Genomic DNA, 21,178 nt, shown 5'->3' with positions numbered 1-21,178 from the left:
TTATATTTGTCAGTTTATTATCCTAAAAACTTGAAAACAGTGTGCAGTTTGCCCTTCTCCAAACAATAGTATTGCATAGACTACGAGAGGTAGACTCTTACAAGCTCCCATTTCCTACTAAAAATGGCTCAGAAGCAACATGATGCACAACGATTTGTTTTGCACGCTTTCTTCAAATACTTCTAATCCACCGTGAGCAATGTCACATAGTCATGTGTTCTCCAGGTGCTCTGTCGACCAAGGACTATCTTATGGAAACGATACATCTTAGAACCTCAAGGAAATCGATCACAAATAAAAGAACATCAAATTATGTCATATATTAAATGTAACAGTCAGATCTGTTGCATGCACTCATTTACCGGTGAGGTGGAGAACAGATGCTGCTTGGATTTTGTTTTCTGCAGACGGCATTTGAATGTAATTTTAATCGAGGTTGCTGAAGTTACAAAACACTCCTTTGTTAAAAAGAGCAACTGAGTAACAACATGTTCTCTTATCAGGCCGCAGACATGTCTGCATAAACTGAAGAAGCAGCTCATGATCATCAACATCTAAATAAAAGAAAGACCTGACCACCTGCAGACCACATGTATGCACCACAAGCAGAAATGAGGACCTAAAGTCTCTTCAGGGTTGATCATTACCCAAATGATTTATTTTTAATCACTTTTTATTTCTAGCCCCAAATAAAACGTTGCCTATTCAACGTTCCCCTCTTCTGTGCTGTGGAGAAGTTGTAAGCATTAGTGCCTCTTCAGCCAAACTTCTTAAACACTACAGAACATTGGCCAAAGTGCTGCTGTAGCCAACCGAAGGACATCAGTGTAAATCAAAACAGGCACAAAGCATTGCTTAAGAGAGTAGGGTAGGGCTGATGATAGGAGCAGCACTTGATTTAGATTAACCCAGGGCATCACAATGTCCTTTTCTGTTTTCCCCTGCTCAATCATCCCTTATTCTCATCTCCTAACGATCCACATTATACCAAACAAGTGTTATGTGAGTGAGACTCTGCCAGCTCCATCGCTAATGGAAGCTCTAGTCTTCAAAGTGTAATCATTGTTTGACCAGGCCACTTTGAAAGAAATCACAACACTATAAACAGTTGTCTAGGTAACAATTAACCCTTTAGAAAAGCTGCTGCCTTAATCATTTATTTTACGTAAAAGTAACTTAAAGTACTAGGGCACCTGGCAAATTGACTTTAGGCAGCTAAAGGATGCTAAATTAGCTTTAAGTGGAATTTAAACACGTATGTGATGATTTACCGGTGAATTTGGTACAGATATTTATGGTGCCCAGAGAATGAATACTAATGACTTTGGTGAACCAATGTCTTTTAATCTATTAAACACACACACCATCTATTACACACCATGAAGCTGTGGTTTCAATTGATATTTCCCAAAAACAGTTGGATGAAAATGAGGGAAAACATGTTTTGTCAGGACTCAACGTAATCACATTGGTGATCCCTTAACTTTCCATATAGTGCCATCACAGTCAACATTTTAATTGGTCAAATACCTTGGTTCATTCAAAGAACCTGCAAAGTGCTGACATTCCAATCAGCCTCTTTACTTAGGGTTAAGTCCTTTTTTTATCAAATGTCAGCTTGCCTATGTGTTAAATGATGATGACATTCTAAACCTGCAGAACACCAGCATGTTTACATTTCCAATTAAAGCATTAGCACGCCAACTTACATTTTTAATTCAATGCACCACTCTGCCCAAGAACAGATGTACAGAGGCGCTAGCTGGAAGTTTTGATAAAATTAGCTATTATAAAACTCATCATTGTGAACAATCTGCCAATGCTGCTGAGCTCTTTCGGTCACTGGCTCCTTCTACTGAGCGGAGCCAAGAAAGGTGTTCATTTGTGCTGACAGCCAGTTTGCCCTGAGAACAGAATCCGCAGCTGCATTAGTCCTGTCCAGCTGGGAGGTTGTCGAGAACATTTTTTTCATTTATGTATGCATAATTGAACATCTCCACCCCCTCAACCACCGCCACACACAGACTCCCATAACATTGGTCCAATGTCAGAATTCATATATTTCTCATTTTATAGCTTCAACTTTGTAGTTATTGTTTTGTTTATCAACTTCATGTTTTACTATTCCTCTTACGACACAGATTGTACACAAGGGATCAATCTTGTCCCCTCTTTTTTGTAATAATTAAGAATGTGCAGTAATGTGGGACCAGATGATGTGAAGCATCTGACACTTATATGACAAACATTATAAATCTTCATACTGATATGTTAGGCTCATGGGATTTAATGCTTTTGGAGGATAAAAAACACATTTCAGAAACCAAACCTGAGAACACATTTGCTTTAATTCGAGAAAGGTATATATATTTGTATCCTTCATCTTTATTCTTTCTGTTTCTCTCTCTACAAACAGGATGAGTGCACTGCTGGGTTGCATGAGCTTTGGCGTGCGTTCCCTTATGGACCCAGGCAAGGTGAGTTCAAACAGAGATTACAGGAATAAAGTCATTCTGTCTTTTCAACTTCCCCTCCACCTACATGTGCGTCCAGTCATTAGACCATGCATCTAAAAGTTCAGCTCAGTGTGGATGTATCCAGTGACCTCGATAGTTCAGAGGATCAGGGGTTTTTCAGTCCAGCAGACACAGTGAGTCACTCGCTCTACTGAAATGTTATGGGTCACACACTGGTCACACACCCAAGCACAGATGCCTTCATTATTCAGGCGCCTTACGGCATGGAGTGCCTTTTTCCTACTACATTAAGGTTACATTTGTTTAACGTAATTGCAGAAAGTAATGCCTCTTTATACTAAACAAATATCTTTGGAGACTTTTGATATCAGTTGTACTGAAATGATAACAAGATGGCGTTTGTTACCCATCGGCAGACACAAAGCCCTAAGTTGATTCCTTCTTTCAGCTTTTGTTGGATCTGTCAAAGACCAGCACATCCAGTTCTCGTCACAAATACTGAACATTTCCTTTCTGTTGCTCAGGGCTCTATGTGGTTAGCTGGGGTGAATACAAATACAACGAAACAAGAATAAGTTACTATTTTAGCATCTAAGGTGGGCTTTAACTGTTATTAGTTGTGCCGGTATTAGGCAAGCAAGTTTACTTGTAATTTAATATAAATCCATCTTATAGATATTTCAGTAGGAAACAATGTGGTCGACTGACAAGCAGGCAGTGCCATCCCTAGACGGGAAACAAAAAGGGTGACACCACCTCATCCAACACACCCGCAGAATAATATAGAAGAACACAGCACCGAGCCTTTCTTCTCAAATGGTCCCAGGTGATGGCAGATTAAATGTGAGGTCCAAGAGTTCAGTGTTGCCCTTTTGCTTATAATAGGTTCTCCTCCACTGTACAGTTGGTCCCCATAACTGCTCTTCATAGTTTATTCCCTTTTACAATTGAATTATTCAACAATATTGTATCCAACTGCTTTCTCGGCCTCCACCGGTACATAATATGTGTGTATTTTTTGGATTGAAAGAAAACAGGAAACCAGAACCCTCATAACTGTTGAGAAGTGATCTCCAGTTGTCTATTTCTGTTCCATAAGCCTTTCATTTGGGCTATTTAGCTTTAAGCTTTTCTTGCAGTCTTTTCTCAGACTAGCTGACAAATTGACATACAGTTCTTAATTTGGTGTTTAGAAATAAAAAGAGGAAAACAAATCGGGATCACAGCTGCATGTTATCTCTCTTTAACTCATCACCACAGTAAGTGTTTTTTATTGATCCCAAATAACGCCCACATCGGTGAGGAAAAACAACCAACAGGAAGAAATTCTATTTTAGTCGGGCTCATGGCTTTTTTCTTCTTTACATCTATCCCAATGAATATTTAATTGGCTTGAAATGCAGACGATTTAGCTCAAAGTCACAGTCTTATCCCCCCTACCATACACTCTTTTTCTGTTGTTTATTTATTATTCAGACCTTCTTTCAAACGCTTCCCTCCTTTCTCTTTCCCTCCACTGTGCTCTTGTTACGTAGCTTACATGTATGAGTGTTATTTTTGTTACCTGCATTGCTTGCCTGTCACTTCATGTCATCTGTTTGCACCCTTTTGCTTCTTTGTGTTTACTTTTCTCATGTCCTGCTTTCTCTTTTTATCCTCCTCATATGTCTCCCTCCTGACTAACATCTCCCTTTGCCCTGCTGTTTCCCCCCTTTGTCCAATGTACACGGTAATATTGAATGATACATCCATCCCTGACCGTCAGGACATATGCCCTCCCCTCCCCCATACTCTATACAAGTTCCCGTCCGTCCTCCCCCCTTGTCCCACAGCCCGCAGAAATCTGTCTACTCAGATAAGATGCTTTTAAAACGGAGATTATTGTCACTGTCCATGGCATCACATTATTTAGTACAAAAGAGGAGGCTGTTTGTGTGTGTGCTGTAATACATTTGAGACATAAAGTAAGATCTCTAATGACCTTAAAACAATGTTGTCATGTCCCTTTTTGCAAAACTGTGCTCACATCATCATCAGGATTATAAATCAGACCTTTCTGCATGACTTTATATAGCACACGTACAGTACAGGAGTTGCAAGCACACACACATACACACATACACACACGCATATATATATATATATATATATATACACACAGTCACCATCTGGCTCTCAGGGCACAAGTGCATCAGCTGCTTAAATAAGCTAAAGCATTGTGAGTAGTGAGTGTGTATATTCAGTGTTTGCTGCCCTGGAGGAGCGGGCACATTGAATCAGTGTGTGTGGATTGGCCTTTTGTGTGCGAGTGTGTGTGTGTTTGTGTGTTTCTGTACAACATGTTTATGCTCACATGAAGAATTTATTTTAAAAGTAGTTCTCATTAAGTTGGATCCCCAAGCTTAGACCCCCACACACATACACCCCAGTCACTCTTTGTGTATGTGCCATAGGAATTTCAAGGATGGTACTTCTTACTTGGGGAAGAGCTGGGGAGGAAGAAGCATCTTAAAGTGCCAACACAACACAACAACCCCACTGGTAAGTTTGATTTTGTATTATTAATTAACTAATCTTTAACTAAAATCTAAGGATCTAAGGATAGAGGGTGTCGTTTTTCTCATACTGATATTCTGAAAAATCTGTGCTGTTGTATTTGCTGTAAAGTGTCACTACTGTAGGCTATTTTTATTATATGTACAGCACTTTGGCTCGACCAAAAATCGTTTATAAATGTGCTATATAAATAAAACTTTGATTTGATTAAAATGTGTCCGTACTAATGAATAGGGAAATATGTGATGTAAAAAGGTGACATCTAAAACATGGTGAGACTATTACGAGACGATATTTATATTTTACTCAGGAACATGTTTTTTATCGAAGCTACACAATGGTAATTATTAAGCCCTAGAATGTTCTTTGCAGGAAAAAGTGCTATCGACTCCCTGTAAGAAAGTATTAAAACAATGATATTTCTTCTTCCCAAACTCGCTTATCAAAGTGGCATCATCACAGTTTTTTTGTACAAATGATGAACATAAAAGTATATAATAGTTTAGAAAAACAATGAAATCAAAATAGTACAAAAAGATAAAATAACATGAAGTCTCCTGGCCAATCGGCAGGTTGTGAGGGTCAAATAAAACCAAACATGGCGACTCTAGGAACTCAAGTTAACTTAAGCACCGTAAGTACATGTCATATCCATGTATGTCTCACATGTTTGTGTGTGTGCTCACAGCTCTAAGTCTTCATCAGTCTGAGGGTCTGGAGGTGGGGCGACTGGAAGCGAGGGATTAAGACAGTAGGAGAGCAAATGAGGGAGAGACGGAGCGAGGGGAAGGGAGTGAGGGAGGGAGGGGTCTGGACTAAACCCTGGCACGTCACAGTTGCCAGAGAGAGAAAGAGAGTGAGCGACAGAGCTCTCCCGTACCGTCCGCTGCTGGAGTGGATCTCCTCTCACACACTAACACACACCCACCTCACTCACACACACATCTTTACACACACACACACACACACACACACACACACACGCACACGCACACGCACACGCACACGCACACGCACACTGACACATTTGTTTGGAAATCGATTTTTCTTCTCACCACCTTTCGAGTGCTTCTTTTCTTGCTACTTATGTTTGCTCTTACTCGTAGTTTCACGTTGGTGGTGTGTGTGTGTGTTGGAGGTATGCTACTGTGTGCCAGCCATAAGGGCAACCTAGACTAGGTGAGTACTATGTTTGTGTTTTCATACTTGTACTCACTGCACATGAGTATGTTTAGAAAGTTGCATGTTGATTTGCATTGTGAAGTGGTTTGTTGCTTTGGATGCTTTTGGAATGTGTGACTCGCTGTTGCACTTTCTTCCTCTTCTTCTTCACTCTTTCACCTTTCTTTCCCCCCATTATTGCTCATTCCTTTTACCTTCTTTATATTTCTACTCATTTTGCTTTTATTGTTGCTGACATATCTTTTAATCTCTTTGTTTTCTCTCTGCGTGTGCTGTTAATCTGTCCATTTTTCGTCCAATTCTCTCATGCTAAGCTTAATTGGTCACAATTGCTTTCCATGGAAGACCCCTTAAGCAGCTTACCCATGCAGAAGAGTACAAACAGTACAACCATATCTTATTGTACACACACATATGTACAAACCTTTTTGACCCTTTTCCCCTCCAACCCTTCTTATTCCCAGTACTTAGCTAATTCACATAGTTCCATTCAGGGTTATGAGAATGACGTTGATATCATAAGACGTTAGCTAACCCAACCCAATTTACACCGCTTGGTTGAGCTAGGCTACTCTGCCTCATGCAACTTTAAAATGAGTTTTATACTTCCGTGGTTGGAAATGGGACACGGGTATCAACTAGGACTGAGGACGCTTTTTATACTTATACTGAAAGGTTACACAGTCGGGAATACTTGTAACTTACTATAACATAAGTGTAGTTATTGTAGTCACAGTTGATGAGGAAACTAATGGAAGTCTTAAGGGTTAAGATGGCACGGCTTAAAAGGGAAAAACCAACATGCTGTGTAAATGGATGTAAAATGTTTTCATCCCTCCCAAAGGAAACACTGCCCCACAACTGTCTCATCTGATCCATGTGTGTGTGTTGAGGGGGCGGACAGTGGGGGCATACTCATGTGTTGCCAGCTGGCAGAATGTAGGCCATGGAGGCTCTGAAGCACCGTAACGTGCACTCCCATGGAAATGACCAAAATCCAATTCATTACAACAGTTTGTCTCAGTCTTTTTCACTCTGGTTATCCATGTGTTTGAGAATATCCTTGAGCCTTTTCCATTTCACGCCTTACTTTCTCACCTGCCTTTTGATTTTTTGATTTAGATTTTGATATACTTTATTAATCCCCGTGGGGAAATTGTTTCTCTGCATTTGACCCATCCTGTGTTAGGAGCAGTGGGCTGCCATTTTTGAACGGCGCCCGGGGAGCAGTGTAGGAAACGGTGCCTTGCTCAGGGACACCTCGGTAGCACTTGGTCTTTCCGGGACTTGAACTGGTGACCTTCCAGTTGCCAAGCCAAGTCCCTATCGACTTCCCCACCACCGCTTTCCCTCTCAGTCATCACTGTTTCTTTGACACCAACACATCTTTGTCATGTGACCTCAGTCCATCTCTTATGTAACCTGACACTGTGGCAGAGTGCAAAAAGGCTTTTAATAAACCAACTATTTCTTGTGTCACTAGCTACCAGCCTATAGCTATCCATGATTTTAATATATAAATGATATCATTAAGGAAAACGCTGCAACTACATGATTGAGTAGAAGCATAATGGGAGCTTGGCAGGCTCAACCTGTTCTAAGAATACTTCAGATTCAAAGGTGATTTATCATTTTTGCTGCTTGTCCTCATGCTTACTCTCGACTACTCTTAGCAATAGTGCAGAAGCAGCAAAGAAATAACACTTTTTATCTATTGTTTTAGATGTAGCAACCTTCAATGTACTTTTTAAGTGAGCTGGAAGTTAAGTTTAAGTCTTTAATAGTTATGTTACCACATTTAAATTGGACGTTTTTTTTCCATATTTATGCTGCGAGTAAGGAAGTGTATCTATCGGAGTTGAATATCTAATTTCAGGTTCAACATACTTTTTATGGGATATATCATTATTGTCAAGTTGCTAAGAAGGAGCTGTAGTTGGTCCTGTGTTTGTTCGTCAGTTTGTGTGTTTGGTGTTCGTGCAGCGCTTATGCAAATTGTGGTATGCATGCACTGATAAGGCAGAACCTCATAGCCCTGCAGGGGGAAGGAGGTGCAGCCGGCACGCAACAGTAGAATTATGTTAAGGGTTTACTGTTTCTTACATAAATGCAGAAAATACTTGCAAAAAGTTCAGTACATTCAGTAAACTAAATCAGGTTCATAATGAGAAAACATTACAAATGTTTAAGGTGGTAAATGATTCAAGAATTAAGGTTTAGGATTAGATAGTTAACCATGGTGTGGTAAAAAAATGAAACTGTTTTCGTTAGCCCCAATCAAGATACACTTTAGCTAAAACTTCAAGCATCAGTTACAGTCAACAATCATCTTGTGAATGAGTTCAACTTTAATCATTGGATCTAAAAATAACAATTAAATTCCCATATACACACGGCTATAGAATACATTTGTCTCCTTATGTGACTCTTCTGCACTGGAAAAATACAAAATTGGCCTGTATCTATTTTATCCTAAGACATGATTTTCTTTAATGTATTTGTGACAAACCAGGCGGAAGTATCAAATGTCAGACCAGAACAATGTCAATAAATGTCAATAATCCTATAATGACATATCCACTTTGAACACAACCTATCTTTACAAGGAAACATTATCTGTTGAATCGAGCCTTTTACTGGTCTGCTGGATGAAATGCTCATGTAGACGGACTCACCAGAGATGCACTATTTGGATCAGTGTGTCTGACTCGCTGTGTGACCTGTGCCAGTTCATAGCCAGGGCAGCAGCAGGACTGGAAAGCTAGCAGCACATCTGCAACTGATGTGGCATCATCCTGACCTAATGATTGTTCTTGGACATACAGAAATAGAAAAACAGCAATCTGAACCTTTGCTATAACGACAAGTACATTTCCGATGAAAAGTAAAAAAACACATAATGAACATCGCTAAGAGATAATTTACTAAACATGAAATTGTTACATTTCCTGCACAATAGACTTTCTGTTTGCATGTTTCAGACTCTGCTTCCATAACAAAACATATTCGCTTTGCACTGACAGCTAATAACAATGTTGGACTACTGTACAATAAAAAGGCTGCCATCTTAACTTTGCTTAACATCCGTTGAACGGCTGTGCATGAGCGGCAGCCAAACAACGTCCTTGAGATAATGAGTGCCAGGGCAATTAATGTTTATTCTCTGAACGCATTTTTCTATCAGCATTAATATAACAGTTCATGATGCATGGACGATTGATGTAATGTGTTCCGAGTCTGTTGGTGTTTTAAAATGTTAAAGCTGGTACTATTTAAATAGTAATAAGAGGAGAACAAAACACAAAAAGTGAGTTTTTCCCATCTGCTAGTATGTGCACAATAGTGTACTTTGTATTTGTATATGTCTATAGCTTTTACCGTTGAGCTCTTTTAGCTCTGCTCATTTGGCTCCTGCATTGTGTGAGTTGAGATTGCTGACCCACGGTGACATGAACGTGTGTGTGTCTCTGACCATGGCTAATGCATTTCCTTCCAACAAGCTCACGATGTGGGTCAGATGGTCTGTATATGCGTGAAAGCAGAAAATAGCTGAAGACTCATTGGGCTCGTGCTTAAAAAAGTGTGTCATCTGCATGGTACGCATAATTGTTTCCCTTTTCATAATAGATGAGTATAGTCCAGATATACTGTACACACACTCTCTCACACACACACACACACACACACACACACACACACACACACACACACACACACACACACACACACACACAAACAAACACTGTTGGGCTTTTCCAGATGGTGAGCCTTTAATTCAGATTAAAACAAACACTACGTGATTAATTTATATGGAAGTGGTGGGACTTACAGAGTGCTTTATATCTTTCGGTTGCTCTGCTAAGTATAGGATGTGAGTTTGTGTGAGTGTGTGATCATGTGAGACAATGTCTTGGTTGAGTTTATGTCTGACATGCAATAAGTCTGATGCTCTGATGATAACATTGACCCGGAGCTTTTTCTCACTTGATCTGAAGTGAAGCTTTTGACCCAGTAGCTTACACTCGCAGCGCTGTACTGCTCTGTTGCACTTTGTGCTCCTTTGACATTGGCAGCCAACTACATTAACGACATAATCTTTTCCTGTCAAAGAAATGCAAACGCAACGCAATTTGTTCAACATTTAAATACTTGAGATTCATGATTGTCATCCCTCACCATCTATCTTATATTTAAAATGGTCATTAACAGCTTAAATATCTTGTCTCTGAAATAGAAAAATACTTGTGGCTGCTTATTGTGATAGCCTTCAATTGTAACATATTTATTTAAATGAAAACATACTTCTTGTAAATGATTGTCCGAGAAAACTAAACACAAAAACGCTGAACCATGTTTATTTGGATCTTGCTTAACAAATACATTAATAGTATAATAAACACAGTACAGTATATTTTTAAGTATGTTATGCTTTGCTTAAGATATCTCTTTATCAAGAAATTTCCCAAATAACTCCCATTAACTGAGATCAGAACCAGCCAAAGGAGCCTGAACTTATGCCGCGAAAGGTCAGATTCACCCTAACAGAGGTCCACGTGAGTTACATGTTCAAAGAGAACATATATTATGTAACTGCATGTAAATCTACAGTGGTTTGAACATTTGCTCAACACCCTAGTCACACACAGGACTAAACTTAATTTGTAATGCCGAGCTGAGTGACCACTATTCGAGAACTTAACTGTTTAGTTGAGAGTATAATTTTTCCATGTGTTGCTGTGAATGTTCAACACACTCCAGAGACAATTCTGCCATCGCTACAATGAAAATCTGTTTGCATCACACGCATGAATCTCTGCAAACTCCCCAACAGCACAGTCCTTAATCTCCAGTGGGCGGACCCTTCCAGCTCGTTAGGGTCAGAGGCAATGAACCTAGGCGACTCAAAGTCGTCATGGACGTAAAGCAAATTGGAATCAATTTCCTGACGGGCATGGCGAGCCTGCAGAAGGTAGGCGGAACTGAGTGGGCACGACTGGCGGGGTGTGTGACTGCCAGTATGGGGCGCGCTCATGTGAAAAACAAGCATGTTCCCATCCTGCCCATTCCAAGTGTCTCTGTTCTGCTGATATATTCACATCATGTGTCACAGCACACGCTGACAGCTCTGTGGAGGATGACACATCATTCTCACGCAGAGAACAACAGTACTAGGAAATTTGTCAAATTACATTACAACAAATTACATTAAAGTAATCTATCTTTTTAAGTAAGAAAGTCAATTTTGCCTGTTTAAGTTGGTAAAAAGTTGTTTTCCTTCTTTTCTCATTTCATTTCAAACCTTTATTCAACCAGGTGAATCCCATTGAGATCATCGATCTCTTTTTCAAGGGAGACCTGCAGCAGTAGGTTACACATGAAGACAGAAAAACAGAAAAAAATGGAAAATCGCTCAGTTTCCATTCTTTTTGCAGACTGTTCCAAGTTAGAGGAGCTGCGCACATAAAAGCTTTCGTCCCTAAGTCAGTCCTCGCACTTGGCACATGTAACAAAACCACATCATGAGATCTCAGGCAATAGCTACCTACAACTCTCTGTGTGATCAGAGAGCAGATATAAGACGGTAGTTTACCCAACATGGCTTTATATATGAACATGTACCAATGACTGAGCCTCCGTACAGTAAGTGATGGCAAACCTGCCTTGGCATACATGGTACAGTGATGAGTAAGTGCTTTACCATTTGTAACATTTTTTGTTGCACTGTACAACAGCATTTTAAGTTAATTGCTTGCAGTTTGAATAGCCACATTTCCTTTTGTTGCATCAAAAGTAAGCCACTCTTTAATGAACATTTTAATGAGGTCAGCCCAGTAAATTATTCTGCCCAGTGACAACTTTTTTTCTTGCACAAAGAGGCTTGAACACAGAGGGTAATAGACCAGCAGCAACTGTATTACACTCACAAAAGTGCCATTCCAAACATTTAGTAGAGCCCAGTGGGCAAAGCTCTATTTAAGACAAGGAAAAGGCAGAACTTGTTTGCTTTGCTAGCAAAATTGATAATCTTTTGGTGATTTCTTACTTTTTGAAACAACTGACCCAAAGATGCACTGGAGGAAATGCATTGCAGTCCAACTATATCTGCTATTATTATGAAATGATGGTCCCAAATAACTAAAGATTGTTAAAGTTGATGATTTGATTGGAAATACTGTTCAGCCTGGAAAACAATAATATATCCCCGTCTTTGAGTTCATGCTATTCAAATCCTTGTTTAAAGCTTTATAAGGGACAATCACGCAACACTTTGAGTGACCAGACAGTCAACTTAATCCTTGCTGGCCTCGCTCAGGAAAACAGGAAATGAAATACTTAATTCACTATTGTCTGGTTATCAGTGGGCAAAGTCATCCTGTTGACTTGCTCCATGTGGCATCATTCATTAAATAAGTCAGTCGCTGAGGGGTTGCAGATGTCCTACAGAGGCACGGCACAAACATCTCTCTTACTATGCTGTGTTTTACATTTGAATGTTGCTCTTGTGTCATGTTGTCAGATTTGTGCTTGTTGTGAGCATGTATCCATGCATAAACAAAAGGCATTCCTCTCAGGAAATAAACAGTTTGCGGTGAAAAGTAAAGTACATTACATGTTCATTTATTTACACATGTTGGTATTACAATATGCATGTATGTCCTAGTTTTGTGCTCTCCTTTTTATTGTTCTATAAGGGATGCACTTGATGCTTATTATAGTAAGGTTCTATTTAGATTGTGTCAGAGCTTTGATGATACTTTTAACATATTCTTAGGCTACATTTGTGGTGGTGTTGCCACTGTATTGTACAATTATTATATTAATACCTTATTTTATGCCTTTTTTGTTAGTTATAAGCAAGCAACTACAACACAATACAAGACACCAGAGCACCAGAGCCTGACCGTATGTCCCTGCTTAGGCTTAGTCAACAGGTCAACAATCTTTCACAAACCTCAACCAAGAGCTACCAGTACCAACCAATCTCCAACCATTTCCCTCTGTGATCTAACTTGACAAAATGAATCCTCTTGAAGACATCATGACTTTATGGTCCTTGAAGAACCACCATTAATTGCCACCAGAATCTTCGTCTCTTTGACATGTGTCTTTCACATTGCTGAAAAACCTGTTCCCCATCCATCATGAACAAAGTATCTTTCTGCCTTTAGTGGCCTGGTTAGTCTGTTAACATTGCCCAATGTTACTCAACCAAATTGGAAGCTGCATAACTCATTCTAATTTAATTGGCAACAATTAATGTCAGAAGGGGCGAGATGTCTGTTTGATTTGCTAGACATGTAAACATCTTTACAAAGTGAATTTGTGCTGTCAATTGTAAGTATTTTAAACTTTATTGAGCCACAGTGACTTGTTTGCTGAAGGAGATGTTTTTTTTAGCCATTTCTATTTCCCAAATCTGCATTTTAGATATGTGATCACATTTTTTAACAGTGTACAGGCCGACATATTTGCATGATAACGTAGTTGATGGTTTCCTAGTACCCTTACGGTATCATTTTGTCCGTCATTTTCTTTTAATTTGTTTAACTCTTTTGGTTCAACAATCTTGTAGCTATGTTTACTGTAAACCGGGCCTCTCCAACACGTCGATCGCGAGCTACTGGCAGCTCGCGGGGGCAGCTTTTCAGTAGCTCGCCGCTCGATTATCGATTATAGCGTAGTAAGGGGAAAGCATGCTCGTGAACTGTCAACGGGGGGGGGGAGGACAGTTCACATGCGCCGTGTTATGCATGGCTGCTGCACCTCGCGGGAGCGTGCACAGCGTAAAGCCAAAACTCACAGACATTTCAATGATTTGTACGGCACAGTTAGGTTTGGAAACGGTATGATTTCCTTTTTGGAGGGCATGCATAGCACGGCATAACACCGGAGCCTCGCTGCGGGGAAACTTTGGCGCTGTTCCGAGTTTGTTCTAATCTGTCAAAATGATGGACTGCTTTCAGATTTGTCCGTCATTGTTAAAAAAAATCCGTCATAGACGGAAAATATTCGGTTAACGTGAGCTCTGGGCTGACAGTGACCCGATAGAAACGTTATTATTCACTTAATCACTGATTGAGATGATGAAGCTAACTTAATCTCATACATTCATGGGATTAATGTAACAGTAAGACAGAGAATGTGAGTGTGCACCCACATTCACTATTTTTGTTTTTATAATGCTGTTGTCTGCTGTGTTCAGACTTCATGTGTGTGATGCCACATTCAGGACATTCTGTCTCCTTGTTTAACAGAAGGCCGTTGCTACAAGCTGCAGCTAGACTGCAGAAGTATTAGTTTTTTGTATTTGAGGATGGAACAATTTCACACACAGATAGGCCTATAGGGAGGCTAAACCTATACAGTTGAATTATAATTTCATGTCAAGACGAAGAATAAGATGAAAAAGATGGCTGAACTGTTCAGTGTCAATCCTGTGGAGATGGACATGGAGGTTATAAAGTCTCAGCAAAACTCACAACATGTATGGAGCCTTGTAGACCCAGAAAACGATAAGAACATTCACCAAGCAGCACTGAACACGTCTGCTTTATTTGGTTCTGTTCTACAGACCTTTGTGAAGCAGCTTTTTCTGACATGAATGAAATCTAAATACAGAACAAGACTGACTGATGAACATTTAAATGACTCTATTAGAGTGAACCTAAGTGGGTACACTCCAGCATACACCTCTATGGTGGACTCCATGCAGCGCCAGTCCTCTCACTGACTGTAACAAAGAGTGAATGCACTTATTTGACCATAAGTGCCATAGCTTGTCAGGTGGTGATTAAGGACATTTATGTGAATTTTCAGTGACATACTTACTATGTGGGCCATAATAATATGTGAGACATTGTCGTTTTCTTGGACCTTGATGTGAAGTTAAGATTTGTGATAAGCTTTAGGTATTGCAATTTCGTACGTGTACAAAAGTATTGCTTAATTCAACTGATGAGGGCTATGTGAATAAATGTAAGCGATGTGATGCAAGTAGCTCTTGGCCACTTTCATTTTTTCAAAGTAGCTCTCAGATGAAGAAAGGTTGGAGACCCCTGCTCTAAACAATGCTGCACCAAGCGTCAGTCATGCTGCATAATTCAGACATCTGGTGGTTTGTACTGTCGTGTGTATTTGTTTTTCTCATGCAGTTTTGTACCCGTTGGACTGTGTGTAGAAATCGACTTGTTCAGAAAGAGGTCAACTCGTGCAGTCAGCCCTGTTTTACAACATTCCACTCTAGTTGTTCAATAAATTGACAAAAAAGACTGCGCAGCTATATTCAAAAAGTTGGATATAAAATGTTGTCATAAATGAGTTCATAACACTTATTTATTTAGATATAACGTTATATCAAAGAAGCAGCCTTGATTTATTTTTATTTTGAGTTAAGTCCTTTTATTCGTATAGAGAGGCGAAGTCCCTCCCTTTCCGGGGGAGCTCCATGGGACCTTATTTCGGAAAAAGTATGTATTGAAGTCAATAGAGAGAGAAAGATTATCTTTCGATCCCGTTTGTATTGTGCTACGAATTACACATATGATGTTTGTCAATTTAAAAGATAATTTTGCAAGTCAAAAAAATTCAAATGTGTCGTAAAACTGTGAAGTAACACTTTTTTTGTGTGAAACCGCTCAATGAACTACATCTCCCGTCTCGCACCACACACCAAGACAGCCGTCACGCTGGAACATTTCACTTCTTTCTTTCAGAATGTGGTGAAAAGTATTAAAAGAGGTGAAAATCACTACAAGTCTGGGCATGTTGAGAGCTGTACATACACACAAGGGGAGTTAGTCGGTTCCGTAAGAGCCAGCATGTGGGACCGGGATTCTGGGATTTGTAGTCTTTCTAGTTGCGTATTTTTCATAGTCTTATATTTCAACAGTTTTAAGACAAACTGTGACTGTTGACATGGAAATGATTTTTTAAGATTGACAAACATCATATGTGTAATTCATGGCACAATTCAAACGGGATTGAAAGATACGTTTTCTCTCTCCATTGACTTCAATACATAATTTTTCCGAAATAAGGTCCCATGGACCGGAAGTAGATGGGCGTGACTTCGCCTCTCTATCGAATTAAAATATTTAATATACAGTGTGTCATTTGTGTCTTTCATGGTTGAAAGCACAAAATACAATTGATAAGATTGTTTAATATAAGGTGAAGTAATTATTTAGTATAGCTTCCATTGTACTTGTATGTTTTGACATATGTTTCTGTTTGTTTGTTTGTTTGTTTGTAGCCTTTATTTAACCAGGTGAAGCCCCTTGAGATCAAAAGATCTCTTTTTCAAGGGTGACCTGCAGGACATTAGTTACACATGTAACATAAAAACAACAGAATAACAATAAGGATGACATACAACATAATGTACAGGGTACAGTTACAAACTCTATTTACAGTGACAGGTACCATGAGTATCAAACAGCATGTCACCCAGCCGAGTTTTAAAATGATGCAGGGGAACCAAAGTGCTCAGTTTTAAACATGTTTGCAGACTGTTCCAATTTAGTGGAGCTGCACAACTAAAAGCTTTCTTCCCTAAGACAGTCCTAGCACTTGGCACATTTAATAAAACAACATCATGAGATCTCAGGCAATAAGTACTTTCAATTCGTCGAGAGATCAGAGAGCAGATATAAAAAGGTAGTTTACCCAACATGGCTTTGTAAATGAACATGTACCAATGACTAAGCCTCCGTACAGTTAGTGAAGGCAGACCTGCCACAGTGATGAGTAAGTGCTTTACAGTTAGTAACAAATCTCAGGGCACTGTGATAGGTGGCATCTAACTTTTCCAGGCAATGGGCAGGTGCATTCATATAGATCAAATCACCATAGTCCAGCACAGGTAAAAAGGTCACAGTAACTAGCCTTTTCCTGGCTTCAAATGAGAAACAGGACTTGTTTCTGAAAAAGAAACCTAGTCTAACCCTCAGCTTTTTAAGCAGATTAATGACCTGAAGTTGAAGTAAGACAATCATCAAGCCAGATACCGAGGTATTTATAACAGGTAACCACTTTGAGTACTTGTCCTTGCATAGTAACAATATCCAAAGCAGTGTCTGTAGTCTTTTTAGCTTTAGAAAAGAGCATTACCTTGGTTTTATCAACATTTAAAAGAAGCTTAAGCTCAGCGAGCTGAGTCTGAATAATGTTAAAAACAGCCTGTAATTTAACACCAGCCTCCTTAATGGAGGGACCTGCACAGTACATCCGCATAAAAATGTAAAGTACTGTAGCTTCATCCACATTTTCACCTAAACTGTGGATATACAGTGGGGCAAAAAAGTATTTAGTCAGCCACCAATTGTGCAAGTTCTCCCACTTAAAAAGATGAGGCCTGTAATTTTCATCCTAGGTATACCTCAACTATGAGAGACAAAATGAGAAAAAAATAATCCAGAAAATCACATTGTCTGATTTTTAAAGAATTTATTTGCAAATTATGGTGGAAAATAAGTATTTTGTCAATAACAAAAGTGCATCTCAATACTTTGTTATATACCCTTTGTTGGCAATGACAGAGGTCAAACGTTTTCTATAAGTCTTCACAAGGTTTTCACACGCTGTTGCTGGTATTTTGGTCCATTCCTCCATGCAGATCTGAGGTTACCTACTGTAACCCAGCTTCTATGGGTAAATGGCGCAGCCCTCTAAGGCTATCGCTATTGGGTTATCCCTCTGCGCCCCCGCGCAGCACTGAAACACTTGTAGTCCACGCCCACCCGCTAGGTGGGCACCACCCTCGGGCCTCCTTCCGGTATAAGTAGGAAGAGGGCCCGGCAATCTGCTCCCATACAATATAACTTTTCTTCAGCTATTCGTAGAGCCAGTGGGGCCCAGCGCTTAGAGGGCTGCGCCATTTACTCATAGAAGCTGGGTTACAGTAGGTAACCTCAGTTCTATTTCGTATATGGCTTCGCCCTCTAAGGCTGTCGCTGTTGGGCTAAGGGCGAAGCATGATGTAGTCTGCGCCCCACTGGGTCCGCCCGGCACTAGAAGCACAGACACAGCTGCTCAATAACACCCCCTGCCTGTTGTGCCATGCGTAATGGCGCATCACCGTCCCTGGAACATAGCAAAACCTGCCTATCTTCCCGACGGGGTGAAGGCTGGGAACAATACATACCGGCCGCTGTGAGAAAGTAGAGACGAAGGTCCCACCTTGCCCAGCGATCATCGAGGGGTAACAGCAGCTCTCTGTGTGTCAGACAGGTAGGAGAGCGCCCAGCTGGATCCCTGACGTCACTCACTCTGACCAGACACTCCGTACAAAGTGTGTCAGAGGAAAAAGGAACATCCCTCAGAGGGAAAAAGGGCCGCTCTCCGCGTGCCGAGAGGCAGGAGAGAGGCGCACCGCTGGCTCCCTGACGTTACTCACTCCGACAGGACACCCAGTACAGGGTGTGTCAGAGAGGAAAGGGAGACATCCCTCAAATAAAAATGCATACATGAACAGGGGGAAGACCAAGATGCAGCAGTGCAATATCTTCCACTGACATTCCTCCGTGCAAAGCCGTGGAGGAGGAAATTCCTCTGGTGGAGTGCGCATTGATATTCTCCGGGGGCTCCACCCCAGAGGAGACATATGCCTGCGACACAGCCTCACACAGCCAGTGTGACAGCCGTTGTGCAGACAGAGGCTGCCCGATCCAGCGCTCTCTATAGTGCACAACCAGGCGCTGAGAACGGCACCAAGCCGCCGTGCGCACCACATAGCAGGACAGCGCGCGCACAGGACAGAGGAGATGAGACGTGGCTTCTTCCTCCGACCTGTAAGGAGGGGGGAATAAGCCAGCCAGGGTGATCACTCTCGACTCTAAAAGAGTTGTGATGACCTTAGGCATGAAGCCGGGTTAGGGCGTAAAACAGCTGAACTGCCATCTCCTTGGATCCGGAGGCATGACAGAGCCACAGAGAGAGCAGACAAATCACTCACCCTTTTCTCTGATAGAGCCAAAAGCAGTACTACTTTGGCTGAAAACAGTTTAAGGGGAACCTGATCAGGTTCAAATGGGGCTTTGCTTTAGTGCGCGTAACACCAAAGCCAAATCCCACTGAGGCGCCAGTGTGCGTGACACCGGTCTGAGTCTCCATACTCCTCGCATACAACGGCTGCTGCGTTCTGCGAGCCCCTCGGTTAAATTCGCCGGGAATATACATTGCTCTGATGGAGAGCAACGTGTGTGCGCGCCCAGAACAGCAGCCGCCTGGCTGCGTTCAGAAGCTGCGCGGATCGTACTCCTCCCTGGCGATTGAGGTAGGCTGCTTCCATAGCCGTGGCCTGTTGTCTGTGCGAATCAACACATGTTTGATTGTACAGCAACGGGGCGACTCCCCCGTTCTTTTCCGAGATTTAGAAAAATAGCGGGAGTAAATCGCGCAAGACACTGTTCCTGGGATAACGGGAGTGTTTCTTGTATCCCATGGAACTGCTGGGGGGAGAGGCTTCTCTGTGATGTGCCGTAATGGTAGTCATGGTGACGAGCCACGCCATCGCCACCGCTGGCCGTGAGGCAAAAGGGCTGCGAGGGAGTTTCCACACGCTGCGTCTCACTCCGACTCTCATCATGAGGCGCGTATACGCTCAGGGGATGTATGGAGGTGTGTGCAGTGCTGCCCACATGAGGCGTTATAACGTCGCTCATGGGTTTATTAAGGCCGTGTGTACGAGGCGTATCTCGGACAGAGGAATTCTGCGAGCTCTGCAGGTTATTAACAGGGGTTAAAACCGGCAGGCTTCTGCAGCGAGCCCTGCTGTCCACTTAATCAACAGATTAGTGGCAGCCGGCTTAATTAGCGAGCTCTGCAGTTTATTAACCGATAGGATAAAACCAGCAGAATTCTGCAGCGAGCCCTGACGCCGTGGCGCTGCGGGCGCTGGGCACTCAGCCTGGAATACTGCTCCTTCCCCCGTTCTGGCTTCTCGGTGATGTGCCGTAATGGTCGTCATGGTGACGAGCCACTCCATTGCCCTCACCGCCACTGCCCGTGAGGCGAAAGGGCTGCGAGGAAGCCTCCACACGCTGCGTTTCACTCCGGCTGTCATCATGAGGCGTGTACACGCTCAGGGGATGAGTGGAGGTGTGTGCAGTGCTGTCCACATGAGGCGTTAAAATGGCGCTCATGGCTTTAGCAACAAGCCCTGCTGGCTATTAACCGACAGGTTACAGGCAGCTGGTTTACACAGGGCGTGAGGCAACCCCAGGTGGGCTGGGACCGAACGGGCTGCGCGGGGCCTCCACACGCTGCGTCTCACTCCGACTCTCATCATGAGGTGCGTACACGCTCAGGGGATGGATGGAGGTGTGTGCAGTGCTGCCCACATGAGGCGTTATAACGGCGCTCATGGGTTTATTATGACCGTGTGTAGGAGGCGTATCTCGGACAGAGGAATGTCGCGAGCTCTGCAGGTTATTAACCGAGGTTAAAACCGGCAGGCTTCTGCAGCGAGCCCTGCTGTCTACTTAATCAACAGATTAGTGGCAGCCGCGAAAGGGCTGCGAGGAAGCCTCCACACGCTGCGTTTCACTCCGGCTGTCATCATGAGGCGTGTACACGCTCAGGGGATGAGTGGAGGTGTGTGCAGTGCTGTCCACATGAGGCGTTAAAACGGCGCTCATGGCTTTAGCAACAAGCCCTGCTGGCTATTAACCGACAGGTTACAGGCAGCTGGTTTACACAGGGCGTGAGGCAACCCCAGGTGGGCTGGGACCGAACGGGCTGCGCGGGGCCTCCACAAGCTGCGTCTCACTCCGACTCTCATCATGAGGTGCGTACACGCTCAGGGGATGGATGGAGGTGTGTGCAGTGCTGCCCACATGAGGCGTTATAACGGCGCTCATGGGTTTATTATGACCGTGTGTAGGAGGCGTATCTCGGACAGAGGAATGCCGCGAGCTCTGCAGGTTATTAACCGATAGGTTAAAACCAGCAGGCTTCTGCAGGTA

At 42.1% G+C, this 21,178-nt stretch overlaps 1 protein-coding gene across 1 annotated transcript in view; it reads left to right on the top strand.

The window, feature by feature from the left end:
• Positions 1-21,178, top strand: part of rgs3a (regulator of G protein signaling 3a) — a 167,589-nt gene that overhangs the window by 21,356 nt on the left and 125,055 nt on the right. The window contains 2 exon segments of the mRNA XM_034095308.1: positions 2,417-2,477; positions 4,931-5,018. Coding sequence (XP_033951199.1) covers positions 2,417-2,477; positions 4,931-5,018 — 149 coding nt within the window.

Source organism: Pseudochaenichthys georgianus, chromosome 12 (genome assembly GCF_902827115.2).
Source record: "Pseudochaenichthys georgianus chromosome 12, fPseGeo1.2, whole genome shotgun sequence".
NCBI classification, from domain to species: domain Eukaryota; kingdom Metazoa; phylum Chordata; class Actinopteri; order Perciformes; family Channichthyidae; genus Pseudochaenichthys; species Pseudochaenichthys georgianus.
The sequence above is the reverse complement of the archived record's forward strand: the minus strand, read 5'-3'. Positions and strand labels throughout refer to the sequence as shown.